The sequence below is a fragment of the Thermobia domestica genome, chromosome 1 (assembly GCF_964235325.1).
Source record: "Thermobia domestica chromosome 1, izTheDome1.hap1.1, whole genome shotgun sequence".
NCBI classification, from domain to species: domain Eukaryota; kingdom Metazoa; phylum Arthropoda; class Insecta; order Zygentoma; family Lepismatidae; genus Thermobia; species Thermobia domestica.
In genome coordinates, this window is record NC_137454.1 from 42,126,856 (window position 1) to 42,145,391 (window position 18,536).

Here is an 18,536-nt window from a genome sequence, read left to right on the forward strand (position 1 = left end):
GGTTTGATTTTGCTGATTTGTTCTTCATGTTTATTAAAATGTCCTTAGTATTGTACTAAAGTGAATTTTGTATTGTATGTCAATTACATTATTTAAATTCAGTTGGATCTATAAAATATTGAAATCATTTATTACAAAATTTAATTTTCACAAAGTAGATAAGTCATTTAAATAAATTTAAAAGAAGAAACGTGGAGAATCAAACAACGTTCTTTTCAATAATAATAAAAAGTACTTCCCTATATTAAAATCAAGTTGGCATTGCTATACAACCTCATAAAGTACTATTTAGCCTGCATTTTAGTAGATTGATTGTATTGTATATATTGTCATAGTTTACATGACAGAACTCTGTTGAACATAATATTAAGGATATACGTATATAGTTGGGCTAGAATAATTCGAAATTCTATAACTCGAATTCTTTAATAACTTGCATTTTTTTCACATTCCGTTGAATTCTCTAAAACACTCCATGTTAAATTAACCTCTGTAACTCGAATGTTTAAAAGTTAGAACTTCGATAAATCGAATTTTAAGAGTTTCATAATCATATTTAAAAACCTCGGTAAGTAGAAACTTTCGTATCTGCAAACCTCTACGAGTCGAAGTTTATGACCTTGATAACTCGAAGCTATAGCAATATGCTTTTACGTAATTATCATTGTTGCTAGTCCTGTAATTGTTGTTAATGTGTACTGAAATTGTGTTTTACTCATGTCTAATATTTTATTTTTACTAGTCATCTGATTTAATCTAAGGAACTTTCACAATTTCGAGTTATAGAGGTTATATAGTCACTTTTCATGTGGGATGACGAACCTCGATATCTCGAATTTTTGTTTTGGACACCTTGATAACTAGAAACTTGATTAATTGAAAAAAAGACCGACAACTTGAATTTTTAACAATTTCCTTCAGTTTGCAGGTTATCGAGGTCTCAGTGTGTAATAAAACTTACCAGAAGAAGCAATCCATCCTAGTCCCCAGAATAAACGCACGCCGCTGACTGCCTTAGGTTGCTCAGATTTTATATAGAACTCTTTAACGTAAGGAATAACAATTCCATACATTCCAATATGTCTGTAATAGATATGTGCAAAATAACAAATTTAGAATTTTTTTTGTCATATCAATATAGAGTTGGAATTTATTGTGATGTATATTACAGTATTTTTATATTTAAAACCAAACAAATGTAGTAGTACCGCGATTTATGAGGTCAGTTCTTTCCAAAAAGTTACTCATATCTTAAAAAAAAATTTAAAAAAAAACTTCCCCCAAATTGAATTTTACCATTTAAAATTATGGAAATTCCATTAATTTGTTCTACATCCAGAAAAAAATAATACTATAAGAATCATACTGAAATGTTATTTTATGCAAACTTTATTTTACAAATAGTCTATCAATAATAAATAAAGACAGTGCGGTAGATACAAAAAAAAATATGTATAAAACACAAGCCAATGAAATAAGTCTTAATCAAACTACATTTTACTTTTCAGAATATTTGTGGCTGTCTTCAGAGAGACGATGGAAGATTAGAAAGGATCGTACTTAAGACGGAAAACTCCCTCTCACGAAAACTGTAAGTTACACGGAAATGCAACGTAAGACCAACAGACTTTTTAAAAAACTAATAAAGAAAAAATATTTAGAAAATGGTTGTCGCGTCTCCAGGCAAAGTGTGGTTAACTGGTTAGCTGAGATTAATTGTACTCTTCTGCATACTCCTACTAAAGTTATCAATAGTTCTCCTGCTTCCCTTTTGTATTCTTTTAAGCCTCGTACTTGGTACAATGTTTCTGCAGCAGTATTTAACCAGTAATGCTAAAGAGCAAGACTGTATAGAGCGCAGAGAACTAGGCTTGAAAAAAGAAACATCTATATGGGTGAGAAATTACAGGGATGTCTTACCAAAATTTATCAAGGATTATTTAGTACGATATAAAGGAAATAATGTTTTGGAGATACGAGTTGAGTTGAGTTGATTTTAGATTAGCGTCCCTTACAGCAGCGAGGGTATGAGCGAGCTATGAGACGTGGACCTACTGATTAATGTGGAATCCGAACCACATGAGCTCCCGCCGGGAACCGAACCCGGATATCCCACGCCAAAGGCGCGTACGCTAGCCTCTTAGCCATTCAGGGAGCTCGTTTTGGAAATACGAGTAGATGGGTCTATCAGAAGGATTTACAAACATTAGGTAAGGATTGCAGATGGGAAATCAAGTGCAGGACATCAAATAATAAGGGACTCAGATAATAAGTGGAAGGTGAAAGCCAGGAAATCGCGAGTCCAAGAATACAGTTCCCAGAGAAGTAGACTGAAGGCTGTACACAAATTATCAGAATGAAGCAGAGAGAGAAGTCGGTGTTTCTTCATGAAAGAAAAACAAAACAATGAAGGCATAAGGCAACAAAGGGAGGAAGTTGGCCAAAGATATGGGAGAAGATTACAAAGAATAAGAAGACCTCCTCATAGATGGGGATACGGACAATAGTTGTCTTTTTGAAGGGGAGGATGTTGAGGGCAGAAAGAGTTATGCTTTTGCGAACATGCACTTTTTAAAAGAAAAAGAAGAAGAAGAAGAAGAAGAAGAAGAAGAAGAGAAAGAGTTTGGAAAGAACATACACAAATGGCAATTATCTTTTGAAAGAAAGTCATTAAGCGATTATGTATTAGCACTGCCGTGTCGTGACAAAACGCTGTAACTTTGGCGGAGAAGTTTTGCGAAAATGAGCCTTAAAGTTTTCATCCGAAAATGTGATCTGTATCGTGTAGAAATAGTGTATCTTGACTTTGGAAGCACCTGGTTACATGTAATGTTACGTAAATGCATGTTGTGTGATTAAATTTGGTGAAAATTGATTGGTTGACCATTATTGCCTAGTTACACTGGTTCTACACGATACAGATCACATTTTCGGATGAAAACTTTAAGGCTCATTTTCGCAAAACTTTTTCGCCAAAGTTACAGCGTTTTGTCACGACACGGCAGAGCAAACAACGGAAGCTTGTTCATTAAGGATAGTTAGTAAGTAATTAAATGAATGTTATAAGAAGGTAAAGGAACATTTAACACTTTTCTTGCATGTAATTTATCCATTTTTCTAAGCAGGTAATGAGGAACCGCATTCCTGATGTTTGCTACCTTGGCCGGCAACAGGTGAAATTTTCACTTGTTATGAGGGTTTGTTGGTCCCCGGATCATTTAATTTAGAATATTTTATGATCCTTTTAATTAAATGAGCCGGCGCTCACAATATTAAATTTTGTACAGACAGGTAAACCCGATGACAATAAAAAAAATCCCTATATAAATAAAAAGGAATGTAGTAACTCTATCGATCTCGATTACTTTTGCTACATGAGTGAAGTATGGCTTAACTTTGGTTTCAACCACATTAGTTTTCCAAAGAAATCTTCCTAGCAAGATAAGATGTCCCTAGCTACGGCATTTGAATGCTAACATATGTGATAAAACTTAACATTTTGTTTACTTGAATTGAATAACAACACGTTATCTTTTTCTTCTTAAACACACTTAAACGTTATTTCCAGGGTTTTTAACGCTACTGTCCACAAACCTATTTCTGCTGTGTGACGAACGGACATTTCAGCTAGTTTCCACATTAAGTTTCGTCCTAGCCGATCGTTTTAGTGTATATTTTAAAAACAAAACAAACGCTCGTGAGATATACTAACCCGCCGTACATGATATAATTGTTGGAATGTATAGCTCATAGGATATATATATTGTATATGCAATAACTATAAAAGTAACTTCTTTAGATAACAATATTTTATAAAATGCACAATGAAAAAGAAATTTTTTTTGGTGGCGCAAAATGAAGAAATCGTAATAAGGTTGAAGGCTAAAGCTTTTAAAGATATAAGGGAAGGAAATCGCCGAAATTTATTATACGGGGCCGTTCACATCAGGCGCGGATCCAGGGGGCGATCGGGGCGATCGTTCCCCCCCAGATGAGAAAACTTTCTTATTTCAAATATAAATGAAACTCATTCCAGACTTTGGAGCTCTTGAAAGTAGCTCTAAGTAACAGTATTACCACCCACTGCATCCCCCCTAGAAGTCCGTCCTGGATCCACCTCTAGTTCACATATTACATAACGCTGTTTTTAACCAATTTTGTTATTTTGGGGGTTATTACAACAGAAATACAATTTTAATCGTAGAACTTTTAATTACAAAATGCTTATTTTCTGAATTAGTATGTAGCATTTTTTCGGCAATGAATCAAAGTATTAGAAAATGGTAGCAACGTAATAATATTTTAGGGAGCTCATGTGGTTCGGATTCCACGTTAATCAGTAGGTACCGTCTCATATAGCCTCGCTGCTAAAAGGGACGATAAACTCAAAATCAACTCAACTCAACGTAATATATTTTAGCCCATAAGTTTAATCAACCAGTCTTAATTGTTTGATATTACATGTTGTTATTCGCCCAAGAAAGTCGCACCCATTGTTTTAGGTACAATGTTTCTGCAGCATGATGATTGGCAAAGATGAAGTACTGTTGGAAGAGGCGGCTGAAACAGGTTCTAAAGAATTGAAATCGACCTCTTCTTCCAGGATGCTTTCTCTATTTGAAGTTTGCCAGTATTGACGATGCAAAAACTTTCTCCTCCTTGTCGACGACAGATTCGACGTGGCTATATACTTAAAAATTGCTGGACATTTCCAACTCTTGCTGGACATTCCCAACTTTGATCTCAACATTTTTGCCTAAAACCACTGGAAGGGGGTGAAATCATGGTCTGCAGTAGCAACATTTTGGGACATTGAAAACATGTTTGGGAAGAGGAAACAACTTACGTTGCTACTGTAGGCTCTGATTTTTCACCCCCTTCAAGTGGTTTTAGGCAAAAATGTTAAGAGATCAAAGTTTTAGCTCTACACGAATTGGAGACGACCAGCAATTTTCAATTTGTGAGGACAAATACATGCTGAGATATTCAAAACAGCGTACTCGCCTAAAATCGAAAAAAAAACGCAAAATGGCGGTAGCCGTTGCGTCTCCATGGGATGTTGTAAAAAATAGTTAAATGTGGTTTTGAAGTACCCTGATATAGCATAAACATTCATGAAAAAATTAGATTTTTTTTAGAAGGTCGAGTGGCAATTTTTCTTTTTTCTCGATTACTTTGCATGGATTGACCTTACACATATACTGTATAAGAAAGAAATTTCAATATGACACATCAAAATATAAACTAGAATAATATCTTTGATGGCTTCTTGTTTCAAAAACAAAAGGTAGGAAAATGATAATAAAAATGTCTGGATTGTCAACTTAGAAATTATTTCTACATAAAAATTAAAATCTTTTTACGTGCAAAGCTATTCGTCAATTTACTCTGTATAAAAATGGATTTATAATGGATTTATTAAAGGCGTTTATCATCTACTCTCAAATGACGGTATCTCTTGATGACTGAAAAACCAGAGGCGGTATGCCTTCGTCACTGAAAAACCAGAGACGGTATGGCATACCACAGCATACCGTCTCACTTCGACCACTGATACGAGATGAATATCCGACGAATTCAGTTTTAAATATCTTATTTTGTCTTCCAATCGTGGATCGCTCAGTCGCGGAAAATATTATTACACGAAAAACTTTCTTCTATTTCACATGTGAAACTTCATAAAAGAATAGTGTGGGTAATTATTAAAATCAAATGTTTGAATTAACAGTGAAAATGTAAGTGCAATGAAATAAATGTTTGTTAACTATATCGACCACGCTGATAACGAAAATGACAACGAAAAACTCGAATTAGCTCTCGTTTCCAAGTTAAAAGGGGGATGCATTTAATTATAATTCTTATATTTTATTAGCATTCATTGTCAATCCCTTCCCATATAGACTTCGAAATCCCGCTTATGGTAGACAGACTAAGTTTTCTGCAGGCAATAATAGCTGTGTGTATTTTGTCGTTACTTTTGGCCCGGGTTTGTAGCAACAAGGGGTGCAGGGGAAGAGGAAGGAAGGAGTGATGCATGATGATTCATTTAAGCGTAGTTTCAGTCTGTTAAAGCTGGTCCTTGGTTCGATCGCAGCTCCTGTCAAGTGAGCTTTGTGTTGGACAAACACAGTGTGCGTAGGTTTTTTCGGGGTTCTCTCGTTTCATGACACTTTCTTCATTCCACCATTTTTATTCATTTCTCATCACCGTCTCCTTTAGCCAAACCCACATAATTGTGGGACGTAAAACTTAGATTTCATTTCATCTTCTGATACAAGCTGTTTTATCTGTTTGTGTGTCGGAAGAATGTGTTACTGAAGTATAGTCATTGCATGTTGTCATCGTAATTCCTTTGATTCAATATGCCTCGCAAATGCGAACATGCCTGACAATTTTTGCTACATTTGCGGACACGTTACATTGAATTTGCAAAGTAGGATAATAACGCCATATATTAAAAAGACGGACATACTGTACTTTGGCTGTGAAATCGGAACCAAAATAAGCACTGGGTCCCTCATGTATGTTGCATATCCTGTGTCTCGCATCTTCATTCGTTGTTGAATCGTAAAAGATCTTCCATGGGCTTTGCTATACCTATGATCTGGAGAGAATCATTAACCCATGTGAATGATTGCTACTTTTGTATAACAACTTTATTAGCACATGGTATTTCCAAGAAGAAAAGGTCGTCCTTAATATATCCTGACTTCTTTCCTGACAACTATGGTACTGTAAAGACGAATACGGGGAACGCTTCCACCAGCAAATTTCAGACATGGAAATGAGATAACAGGAAAAGTGGAGTGCATCAATGTTAGCCGATTACTGCTGGACACTAATCAGGGAATCACCAGCAAAAAACTCAAACGTCAGGCAAAGCGGTTGCGCCTTCAGTGACCTTCCTCCGAGAGATAACAACAATATAAAAGCATGTATAAGCCTATATAGGCAACAACGTAAAGTTATCGTAACTTCAAAACGAGAGCTAATCTTGCATTTTCATTAATATTTTCGTTATCAGTACACACGAAAACATAAAGATTAGCTACTTTCAGTAACAGAAAAAAGTAAAATTTTGTTGGCTAATGTTATCAGAAATAGCGACACGAGTGGAAACGCGATGACATTTTTAATGGTGGTTACAATCGTTAACAAATAACTCCTAAAAAAAAAAGCTTCGTGTGCATTGCGGCAATAGCTACAAAACAGTTTTATTTTTATTGTAATACACGCATTGTTTGTCACTAGTCATACTGGTGTTTAGTAGCGTCTTCGGAATCACTTCTGCACGATTCAATTTATATAGATTTCATGTTCACAATTTCCCAAGACAATAGAAATATTTATTTATGAAAAAGAGAAGAACTGAATAAAAGTATTTCTTTAACGTAGGGATGGCCACTTTTCCGGAAAAACGGAAAATATATTTTCCGGAAACCGGAAAATTGAAACCGGAAACCGGAAAATTTTCCGGAAAAGTGGAAGACGGAAAATTTTTCGGGGAAACTGAAGACGGAAAATTTTCCGGATAAACGGAGGACGGAAAATTTTCCGGAAAAACGGAAGATGGTAAATGTGATTTTCGGAAACCGGAAAATTATTTTTCCGGAAATGCCCATCCCTAGTTTAAAGGATTGCATATACACATGAGAATAAAAATTAAAATTACAGCAAAAAAAAAAAAAAAATGCGTTACGTAACGAAGTCGTAAACGTTCTCCTTTCTTCTTATCACACTTGGTATCGCAAGGCCGAACCCCTACCCCTTTGGCGCGTTATGTAATATGTGGACGACCCCTTTCCAGGCCTGTATCAAAGGAGCTCGGGCCAGGGTCCCCTTAAATTTTTACTGCCCTCCTAAAATTTTCAGGTGGACTTGCAAATGAACTATAATATGGTGATTAACTATAATGTGGTTGGATCGGCCCTCTAACTTCTACCGCCCCCCTGCATTTTTGGGCTAGCTACCGCTCTGCCTCTTTCACTGTAAAATGGACCCTCAGTTGCTGTGTATGGAACATTGTTAATAAATAAAGAAATAAAATAATAAAATGTTATAGTATTTTTAAAAATATTTTTCGAAACAATTGCCATATCATGGAGAAAGTAAGTAATGCGATAAAGTATTAAAATAATGACTATAGCCTTGCTCTCTAGTTCTCACTCGAAAGCAGAAAAATATAGTCGCGGGTTCAAGTCTCATCTAGGGCAACTAAAGCCAGTTTGTTTGTCATTATACTTATTTATTATCGACATGGATTCCCATGGTTGTTATCAACCAACGGAGCAGAACTGTGAAACATTAACTTAGATAATAAAGCAAGCACTGTTAAAATGTCCAATTCTTGATATCGAAACTAGGAGCTACGCACAAGCAAGCCAAAAAGATTACGGCTAGTATTTCGAGTTTGATCCAAATTAGAAAGTCTAGATTATGCTTAATGTCTAAAACGTATCAATCTTAGCCTTAAATTATTTGTTTTACCCAACGCCACTGCAAAATCTGAACAGCAGAAATAGCCAATACTCTTGTGATAGACTGGAACCTACAGCTGCAATGATATCAGCCAATAAACAGGCGAGTAAAACAGGTTTTCTTCCCTTTACATCCGATAATGGTCCTACGGAAAATGATCCAAAAAGCATTCCTGGAAATAAATATTTTGAACATTAGTTATTCTATTACATTATGTTAGCAAGGAAATGCTGATATATCTATTATTCCAATTCGTGATTTGCTATTGTTTCCATCTTTACGTTTAGATATGTACTACTTTATTTTAAATTTACTTTTTTAAATATCATATTATTTAATTTTAGTTTAATGAGGGCTGCAACTCATGGGGGTATGGGGCAACTGCTCTCCCATTTAAATTACTCGCCGTTCGAGAGGGGCCAATAACTTGTTTTTATTCCATACCATATGATACGAACATGAATGTACAAATGAAGCATGGAATATCTTAATGATATGTTTTCCCCGCAAAATAAAAAAAAAAATCTCTTAAATGAAGCAGAAGTATGATCTATGCCTATTTCATTAAGATGTCTACTAGTAGGACACCCAGAAATAATATATATATTTCTGAAGGTTTAAAGTTGTGTCAAATATTGTCCACTCAGTTTATTACAGCTTTAAAATGTTTCAAGTATTGTCCCCTTATTTTAACTTCTGAAGCATGGAATAGGCCCACCATAACATTTCCAAAAGATCTGTAATAATCTAAAATTTTGCTGCTGCCCTATTTGAAGAAAATAATTTGGGTCGATGCATAAGTTCGTGCAGTTCTTGTATTTTATTTTTATCCGGCTCTTCTGTTAATTCAAATACAAAAACAATATAGATATAACATTAACATATTGTACCAGTGCAACAATACATTGCATACATTTTACTGTCCTTCACATTAACTCACAATCATTTACTGATGTATTCACCTCCACTAACTATGATTCTGCCAACGCTCAGGCAGTAGTTCAATGCCTCTCCTATAGAACTGTTTCGGTTTTGACTGGAAAACATCTGTTAGCCATTGGTCAAGCGAAGCTTGTCTGTGCTGTACTTTCAGCAATTGCTTCGTTCCTGTACACTGCACAAATTGTTCTCGCAGCTTTTGCTGCACTGGATCCTTGGTTAAACTCGAAGAGTAAAATGTGACGGAAATGATCACTTTTCTCAACTTGACATTTCATATTAGTTTGTCTGAAATATATACAATAATACGTTCACAATCGAGAAAACCTGTGTTTCACAACACACAAACTCCAAACTACGGTAAAACAACGGAATAGCGATAAGTAATCGCTTCACGCCGCATTCTTGCCAATACAAAAGAAAACCGCACGAACTTATGCATCGACCCAATATTTTCATATATATTCATCAAGTTGCAAATTGTACGTGGAAGAAACGTATTATTCACAAGGAACTGTAGGAGGCTTATGATAACTCACTTCTGTCATATTACATGATGGGCAAATAATCATGACCACTTCAAAGTGACCATTAATAACCCTACAAACAACATGGCAGGACATATTCCTACCACAACAAGTTAAGAACATACATTACCTAGTTGCACTTCGTACGTGACAAGGATAGAAAATGTGCATATATTCATCTGATACATTATAAAATGGAAGATGGATAATGATAATGCTATTTATGAAATTTGGCCTAGATTCAATGAACATGAATTGAAACATCAATCAAATGATTCCTTCTCGCTGGTCTAGTGAATGGGGATCTGTGGCCTTCGTGCATGTAGTCCCGGATTCGATTCTCTGTGGGAGAGGATAAAAGAAAGGGCCTCTGACACCTTCTGATAAGGTGTCTGGGCCACAACAACCTATTTTGATGAAACTTGGTAGACTAATAGGACACCTTCCAAAACTAATGTAACTGGCAGGAAGTTGTCAAAAAGGCTGTAGTTTCTGAGATACAGTTGATTCATTAAAGATGACTTGTCGTGATATCTCGGGAGCGGCTCCACCGAGAACAAGCAAACTTTGCAAGCCATAGTAGATACATGATAGCTTTAAAACGAAATTAAAACGAATTGTCTGCACCTCCTCAGAACTGCGCATAATACGCAAATAACTGGTTTATTTATGTTGCTTCTTCAATGTAGAAATAAATCAGAATTGGTCACAGTGAAATCTTTCCTGACCTTTTTCTGAATTTTTGCTTCTTCTCTTCTTCCTTCCACCTGGATTGTTGCCTTCTGTTTTTTATTTGTTATACGTACATTATTCCTTGCTCCTTACAGTATATTCCTAATTCCTTCAGAATCTTGAACATTTTGTTCCATTATTTCTTCTATCAATCCTTTTAATGAATCACTTCACTCCAGTTTCTTCCTGATATCCAATTGGTTCTCCGTTAGTGTCTCTTCTATCTATCCAATCTTCTAGAGTTTATTTTTATTAAAATGTTTGCAAGCTTATCGATCTTGTTATTCCCAGATCATATTGATATTGATCAATACTTAAGAGGATGATGAACATTTTAGTAACAAACAGTAACCGGTGGCCACTGGCCAACTGGCCATCATTACCCAGATATTAGCAACAAAAAAAAATCGGTTTTCGGGAGATTTATATCGGGAATCATAACTCGTCAACCGTAAGTCATAGAGAGATGATCTTGTGCGATTTTTTCAATTTTGAGCCCTCCATTTTGAGTATGTTTTAATATTATGATTAAAAATTTTTGAGGTTTACGTTCCACGATTATGCTGGCTAGGCTAAAGGAAACGGTGATGATGAAATAATGAATGAAATAATGGAATGAAGAAAGTAGGAAGAAAGGGAGAACCCTAAGAAAATCTACACATACGGTGTTTGTCCACCACAAAGTTCACTTTGCGCGAGCTGCGATAGAACCGGGGAACCCTAGCATCAGAAGTGAACGCTCTACCACTCAGTCAACGCGGCCCCTAATATTATCATTATTTTGCTCCAGAAGTCTAGAAGCACTTTCCCTTCCTCATAAATATTGTCAACTAATTTAAACAACCTGTTCAGAGTTTTGTGACCCAAACTTGATCTTATTTCTGTTGGTATCACATCTAACCACGATGCTTTTCCCTCGAAAAAAAGGTGGGAATACAATATCCCGGTACATCAACTATTTATTGATTTTAGAAAGACGTACGACTCGGTTAGAAGAGAAACATTATACAACGTTCTTACAGAACTTGGAATACCGAGAAAGCTAATTAGATTAATTAAGATATGTTTCAATGAATCCCAAAGTAAAGTCCGGGTAGGAAAATTTTTGTCCACGAGCTTTCACGTCCAAAATGGCCTGAAACAAGGAGATGCGTTGTCGCCATTATTATTTAACTTTGTTCTGGAGTACGCTATAAGGAAAATCAAAGATAGCAACCAGGGCCTACAGTTGAACGGTATTCACCAGGTGATGGCATACGGTGATGATGTAAATTTAATAGGGGATGATAGGAGAACAGTAGAAATAAATGCAGAGATCTTATTAAATGCTTGCAGGGACATGGGTTTAGAAGTAAATGCAGAGAAAACTAAATACATGGAAGTGCGTCGGGACCGGAATACAGCAAATTGTGGATGCGTTAAAATATTAAATAATACTTTTGATAAAGTGGATAGTTTCAAATATCTAGGATCAATATTAACAGAGGAAAATCATATTCACGGAGAAATTAAATGTCGACTAAAAGCAGGGAATTTGTGTTACTATTCGGTTCAAAATCTCTTGTCGTCGCGAATTCTGTCGAAGAATTTATAGCTTAAAATATACAAAACGATAATTATGCCTGTTGTTCTGTATGGCTGCGAAACATGGTCACTTACTCTGAGGGAAGAACATAAACTGAAAGTATTTGAGAACAAGATCCTGAGACTAATATTCGGACCCAAGAGGAACGGGAATGGGGAATGGCGGAAACTTCATAACGAGGAACTACATAGTTTATATGGTTTACCCAACATTGTTAGGGTCGTCAAGTCTAGGAGGCTTAGGTGGGCAGGTCATGTAGGTAGAATGGAAGAAAGTAGAAACGCTTTCAAAGTCTTGACTGGAAGACCAATCGGAAAACGACCATTAGGAAGTCCTAGGCGCAGATGGGATGACAATATTAAGATGGATCTCGCAGAGATAGGAATACAAAGTAGAAACAGGATGCAGTTAGCTAAGGATAGGAGTCAGTGGAGAGCTTTTGTGAACGCGGCATTGAACCTCCGGGTTCCATAGGCCATAGAGTTTGTTAGTTAGTTAATTCTTTGGTGACCTAAGTACAAAGTCTGTGCTTTTCTTTTCACCTACTTTTTCCGTATCATTCAGTTTCTCTAATTCCTTGTTGCTTCCATACAGTCTTCCTAAATATTGTTTCCAGTTTATTTTCTGCTTTAGTAATGAGTCTTCTTTATTTTTTGATGCTCTTTGGCCTTTGTAGTGCCCTTATGGCACACCTGTTCTTCAATTTCTTTCTCTCATCCATTAATTCCAGAATTTCCTTGATGATCCACTCCTTCTTTCCTATTTACTCTTCGTGACTTAACACCTCCTAGGAGATAAGAAGTAGGCCAGTTTTTATGTATGAACATTCCTGGTTAATTTCTTCCTTCATTGGCTGTCTTCCTTGCGAAACTATATTCAATTTCTTTGTTCTTCAGCTTATCCGTATCAAGTTTTCCATTTTTTATTATTATTTCCCAACTTATTATATTTTAGTTCATTCTTCTTCACCTCTAAGTTGCAGTCAGTGCCCACATCTATTTCTGAATAACTTCTACAGTTCTCTATTTGCTTTCTGAACTTTTTCTTCTCATACTATGTTAATCTAGCTTATATTTTCATTAATCTCCTGGCATTTTCCAAATATAAAACCCACACTATGTTTCTTGAACAAAGTATTTTAGTTTTCTTTTCTTCAATGAATCTTTCTCCTCTTACATTGCACATTTCAAATTCGTATTTTGCTACTGACATCCCTTCTGCACTTTCTCCTATGATTTCATTTCAATCTTATACCAGAATAAGATTTCCTTTTCCTTTTACGTCTTTGTTACTTTTTCAATTGCATCCACTTGCTCTACTCCTGCGTCACTGAGTCACTGATCACTGTCGCTGGCATATATACAGCTGTGGCTCTTGGTAACCAGTTTCACTACTATGACTTTACCGTTAACTATGTTGTAACTTATTACTCGTTGTCCTATCTTCTGATTTTTTTATAAATCAAACTTCAGTGTCTCCGTTTTCTGTTCTCAAGTTGATAATTCTCTAGTCATCTACTCTGAAATCTCTTGATATTCCCATTTTACTTCACTGATTCACATATACACGTTCAGTTGTTGGATGTCTTTCTTCAGATTTTCTAGTTTACCTACTCCTGACGTTGCATCCTCCTCACGTCATAAACTTCACACTCAGATTCCTAGTACATAAAAAAAATGGAGACACTTATTACTTTATTTAAAAGCGTTTTGTAGATACTGCCGGCTTTATACAGTTTGATATCTTCAGTGTCTAAGATTTTATTCATTTGTTTTAAAGGTAAAGAAATGAAAAGAAATCTTCTTGTTTTACGTCCCACGGTTATGCCGGTTAGGCTAAAGGAGACGGTGATTATGAGAAATGAATGAAATGGTGGAATGAAGAAAGTGAGAGGAAACCCCGAGAAAACCCACGAGCACGGTGTTTGTCCACCACAAAGTCCACACGGCGCGATCTGGGATCGAACCAGTGACCCTAAGCACCGGAAGTGAACTCTCTACCACTGAGGCACCGCGCCCCCTTAAAGGGAAAGAAAATAGAATGAACGAAATGCCTTTTTTTTTTTTTTACTGAGACTATATAATATCGAACCCTCTGTTTAAAATGGAATTAGAGCCAGTATTCAGGTTTGCAACCAAAGCAAGTTCCTCTAGGTCTATTAGACATGGAACCCAGGACTACGAAAGTTAGGCACTTAGCCACTAAGGGACATATTTACATACATTATACATTCTTTATAATATAAAAATTAAATAAAATATAACTTTCATTCTGTATTAAATCATCAAACTAAATAGTTGAACTTCTATCTTTTTTATTTTTTTCTCTCGAAGACAGATTTCGGTTCGGAGAAGGTTTGTAACATTTCACTTGTAATATGCTACTTGAATATGACATTGTGCTGCTGAGTGAGTCCAAGGCAGCACTGCAAGATAAATATTAGATGCCTGGAGAGCAGCATTAGAGAACAAAGGGCTTAGAATTAGTAAAATCAAGACAGAATATATACAGGGTGGAAGGAAGCTCCACCGAAAAACTTTGGGAGGTGATTTCTTATATGAAATGAAAGAAAAAAAGTTCTAATAAACATGGGACGAAAAACGTCGAGTTATGAACAGCCGAAAATTCAAAAATTAACGTTTCGAAACGCTCTGCCTTAGAAACTACAGGACCGATCCCAAGCGGTTTAAGGAATTACAAAGGAACTAGTATGCGCTCTATCTAAATATCTATGTTCTATCGTGGTCCGTTATCGGCGAAACGAACTGTAAAAAGGAAGTCGACGGATAGGGATACTCCTTTAAGTACTAATGGCTCGTTCATTTCGCCGATAACGGAGGATGGTAAAACATGGATATTTAAATAAATTGTATACTAGTTCCTTTGTAAACCGCTTAGAATAGATCCTATAGTTTGTAAGGCAGGGCGTCGCGAAACATGATTTTTCGAATTTTCGGCGGTTCATAACTCTGAAAGGAGACGTTTTTCGACCTATGTTTATCAGAACTTATTTTCTTTCATTTCATATAAGAAATCACTTCCCAAAGTTTTTCGATGGAGTTACCCCTATATATATATATATCTATATATATCTATATCTATATCTATATATATATATATATATATATATATATATATATATATATATATATATATATGTGTGTGTGTGTGTGTGTGTGTGTGTGTGTGTGTGTGTGTATTGTCCTTTGAGGAAAAATGTAATCGAGAATGCAAGAATACGGCTGGGCGAAAAAGAAGTGGTAATGTTTAGGAAATCCAAGTACTTGGAATCAATACTGCAGACAAAAAAACAAGAGAGATACAATTTGTAAAGAGCAGAATTAGCAGGATAGACAAAATGAAGAGAAACAGCAGGAGTATTGTTATGAGTACGTCTTAAAACAAAAGTTTAGAAAGCAGTGGTGAGACCTGCCATATTATACGGACCGGAATGTTGGACGACGAAGAAGAGAACAGAAGTTGCATATATTGCGGAGATGAAGATACCGCGGTGATGAATAAAGTGACGCGAAAGGACAAAAATTAAGAATGAAGTGAGCCAGAGAACAGTAAAGGTGAGAGCAGTAGTAGAAAAGCTACAAGAAAGTAGACTATGATGGTTTCAGCATGTAAGAAGATCTTTGAAATGCTATATAAATGAATAGTAAACGAGCCTGAGGTTGGCCAAAGATGAAATGGAGAAATGTGTGAAGAACGACAGGTACAGTGTGTGTCATAGCGAATATGACACAACATAGAAACAGATTAACAACGATCCGAAAAGCCGACCCAGCTAACTGGGGGGAAAGGCTGAGAAGAAGAGAAGAACATACTGACATGAGGTGATATGTAAATGACCATCAAAGTTTACATCATAATCATTGCAAAAATAAAAAATAAAATGTCTCCTTACTGTTAATTTTGAACATTGTGTTGTTTACATCGAACAAATGATACGATTATGATAGTGGCCTTTACAAGATTGTAATGTTAGGACGTACAATACTCAGCACAATAACTGGTGAAAGAAAGCATTTTTTTAAAAAAAATTCAACTGTTTCAATAAATAGATAGCTAAAGTGTTTATCTTGGTTAAGCTCGTAAAAGAGTCAATAAGTTTACATTTTCGCGGGGTAACGTTGGTTATGTGCTGAGTTAGAATTTTTTGAGCTTAGAAAGTTTTTTTTAACAGTTAAAAGTGTTTTCTGAGATAAATAGGCTTTTTTGATATTTGAGTTTTCCAGAACATATTTTTTTCTTGGTTAAACCTCAAAAAAATATTGCTGTGAGGTTAGACCCTCACATACTTAGGCATGAGAGATTCGAATATCGATGCCTACAACTACAAACCTTGATTTATTCATAAATGTAATTTTCGCGGGATCGTCTTTATTATTTTTATAAGAGTTTATGTTCATTCCTTATTCACATATTTTTGTTTATTTTATTTCACTTTTTATTATTTCATCCAGTATATTTTAAGTTTTTGTATATATATTTTCGTATTTTCTTTTTCTTTTAATTTTTAAATATACAAATCGAGTTAATTAAGAATATGGGAAACAAGTGCAAGAAAGAATTGTTCCGGCTGAGCAATGAAATGTGTGAAACAGGAGGATAGCAAAAAGATTTCCTGAAGAAGATTATGATACCAATAGCTAAGAAATCGAACCCAAAGAGATGTGAGGATTATAGAACTATTAGTCTCATATCTCATGCACTTAACATTCTGCTCCGAATACTGAGCAGGAGGTTATATGGAAGAACAAATGTAAAAAAAATGGAGGAACAGTTCGGGTTCAGGGGAGGTAAGGGCACAACAGAAATAAAATGGGATTATTAAGAGTGAACGATGAAAGGTTTATAGAAAAAAGGGAAAGAAGTGTATGCTGTATTTATTGATCTACAAAAGGCTTTTGACCGCGTGAATTGGAAATTGTTGTTGAAGTTCTAAAGAAGGTTAGGCTGGAATGGACATCGGAGACTCATAAGAAACTTATATATGAACCAACAAGTAAGTGTTAGAATAGGTCAGGAAATGACAGAGCAGAATGCAATTTTAAGGAAAGTTCGACAGGGATGCTGTCTCTTGCCAACATGATTTAATATCTATTTAGAAGAGTAATCAAAAAGAGCGTACATAATGAAAAAGACATACGGTAGGAGGAGAAAGAATTACTAGATGTATATGGTTCGCAGTTGATATGCTATTTGTAGTGGGATATGAAAAGAAAATCAATAAAATGTTAGAAAATTTAAGAAGGGACTATGAAGAACATGGGATTAAAATAAATGTTGGTAGAGAAAGCAATAGTGATTGGAACAAAGCGGTCGGTGTCAAATATACAAATAGGAGGTGAGAATATAGAACAGCTGGTCAGTTTTCGATAGTATTATTAGTGATTATATGAATTGGGAACAGGAAATAAAAGCAAGGAAAGGAATGGCGAAATAAGCCTTTGGGAGGAAGAAAAGTTTGTTTTGGGAGACCTTGAATAAAGTGTTGAGAAAAAGACTAACAAAATGTTTCGTGTGGAGTATTGTGGTGTATGGGGCAGAAATATGTACTTATATTTAAAACACAATTGGAAGCTTTCGAAATGTGGTTGTGGAGAAGAATAGAGAGAACTAGTTGAATCGAGCAAGAAATACATAAGAGAATGTTACAAATAGTGATGAAGAAAATACTAATTTTAGATATTTTTGAGAAAAGGAAGATAAAGTGGTTGGGACATTGGCTAAGAACGAATTGTACCATGAGGGACGTGGCAGAGGTTATGGAGGCAGGAAAGAGAAGGTGGGGGCGAAGAATGCTACAATTGATGGACGATATCAAAACATAAAATTCGTAAGTCAAGACGAACAACTTAGCGGAAAACCGTGGACTATGGACTGTGAACTTCTCAGTTGCGGTAAATGATCTGCGAATAATAGCAAAATGCCTATAAAGGTAACCAAGGAACTTCTATCGCTTTTTCACTCAATATCTTCGAACATCGGTATGTCACCTAAGATGTACCTGGAAGGTCAAAATTAGTCCCCATCAGCATCGACGACCTTCTGTCAGCGTTCTGGAAGACCATGGATTCTATCGCGGTAGAACTTAGTGGGTCGTGAAGCGAAGAAGATGTCAAGTGCATTTTGCACCTCTACTAGGGATTTGAACTGGCGCCCTCTAAGGTGATTGTTCCAAGTAATGGAACAGGTGATAATCGGACGGTGCAATGTCCGGGAGTATGGCGGATGCAATAGTGTTTCCCATCCAAGGCGTGAAA

The 18,536-nt window shown here is 35.8% G+C and overlaps 1 protein-coding gene across 1 annotated transcript in view; it reads right to left on the minus strand.

The window, feature by feature from the left end:
- LOC145666007 (synaptic vesicle glycoprotein 2C-like) overlaps positions 1–18,536 on the minus strand; it is a 136,554-nt gene that overhangs the window by 38,891 nt on the left and 79,127 nt on the right. Inside the window, exons 5-6 of the mRNA XM_081733113.1 lie at positions 8,488–8,650; positions 962–1,083 (exon numbers count right to left, since the gene is read on the minus strand). Of these exons, the coding sequence (XP_081589239.1) occupies positions 962–1,083; positions 8,488–8,650 (285 nt within the window). The remainder of the gene's footprint in view (positions 1–961; positions 1,084–8,487; positions 8,651–18,536) is intronic.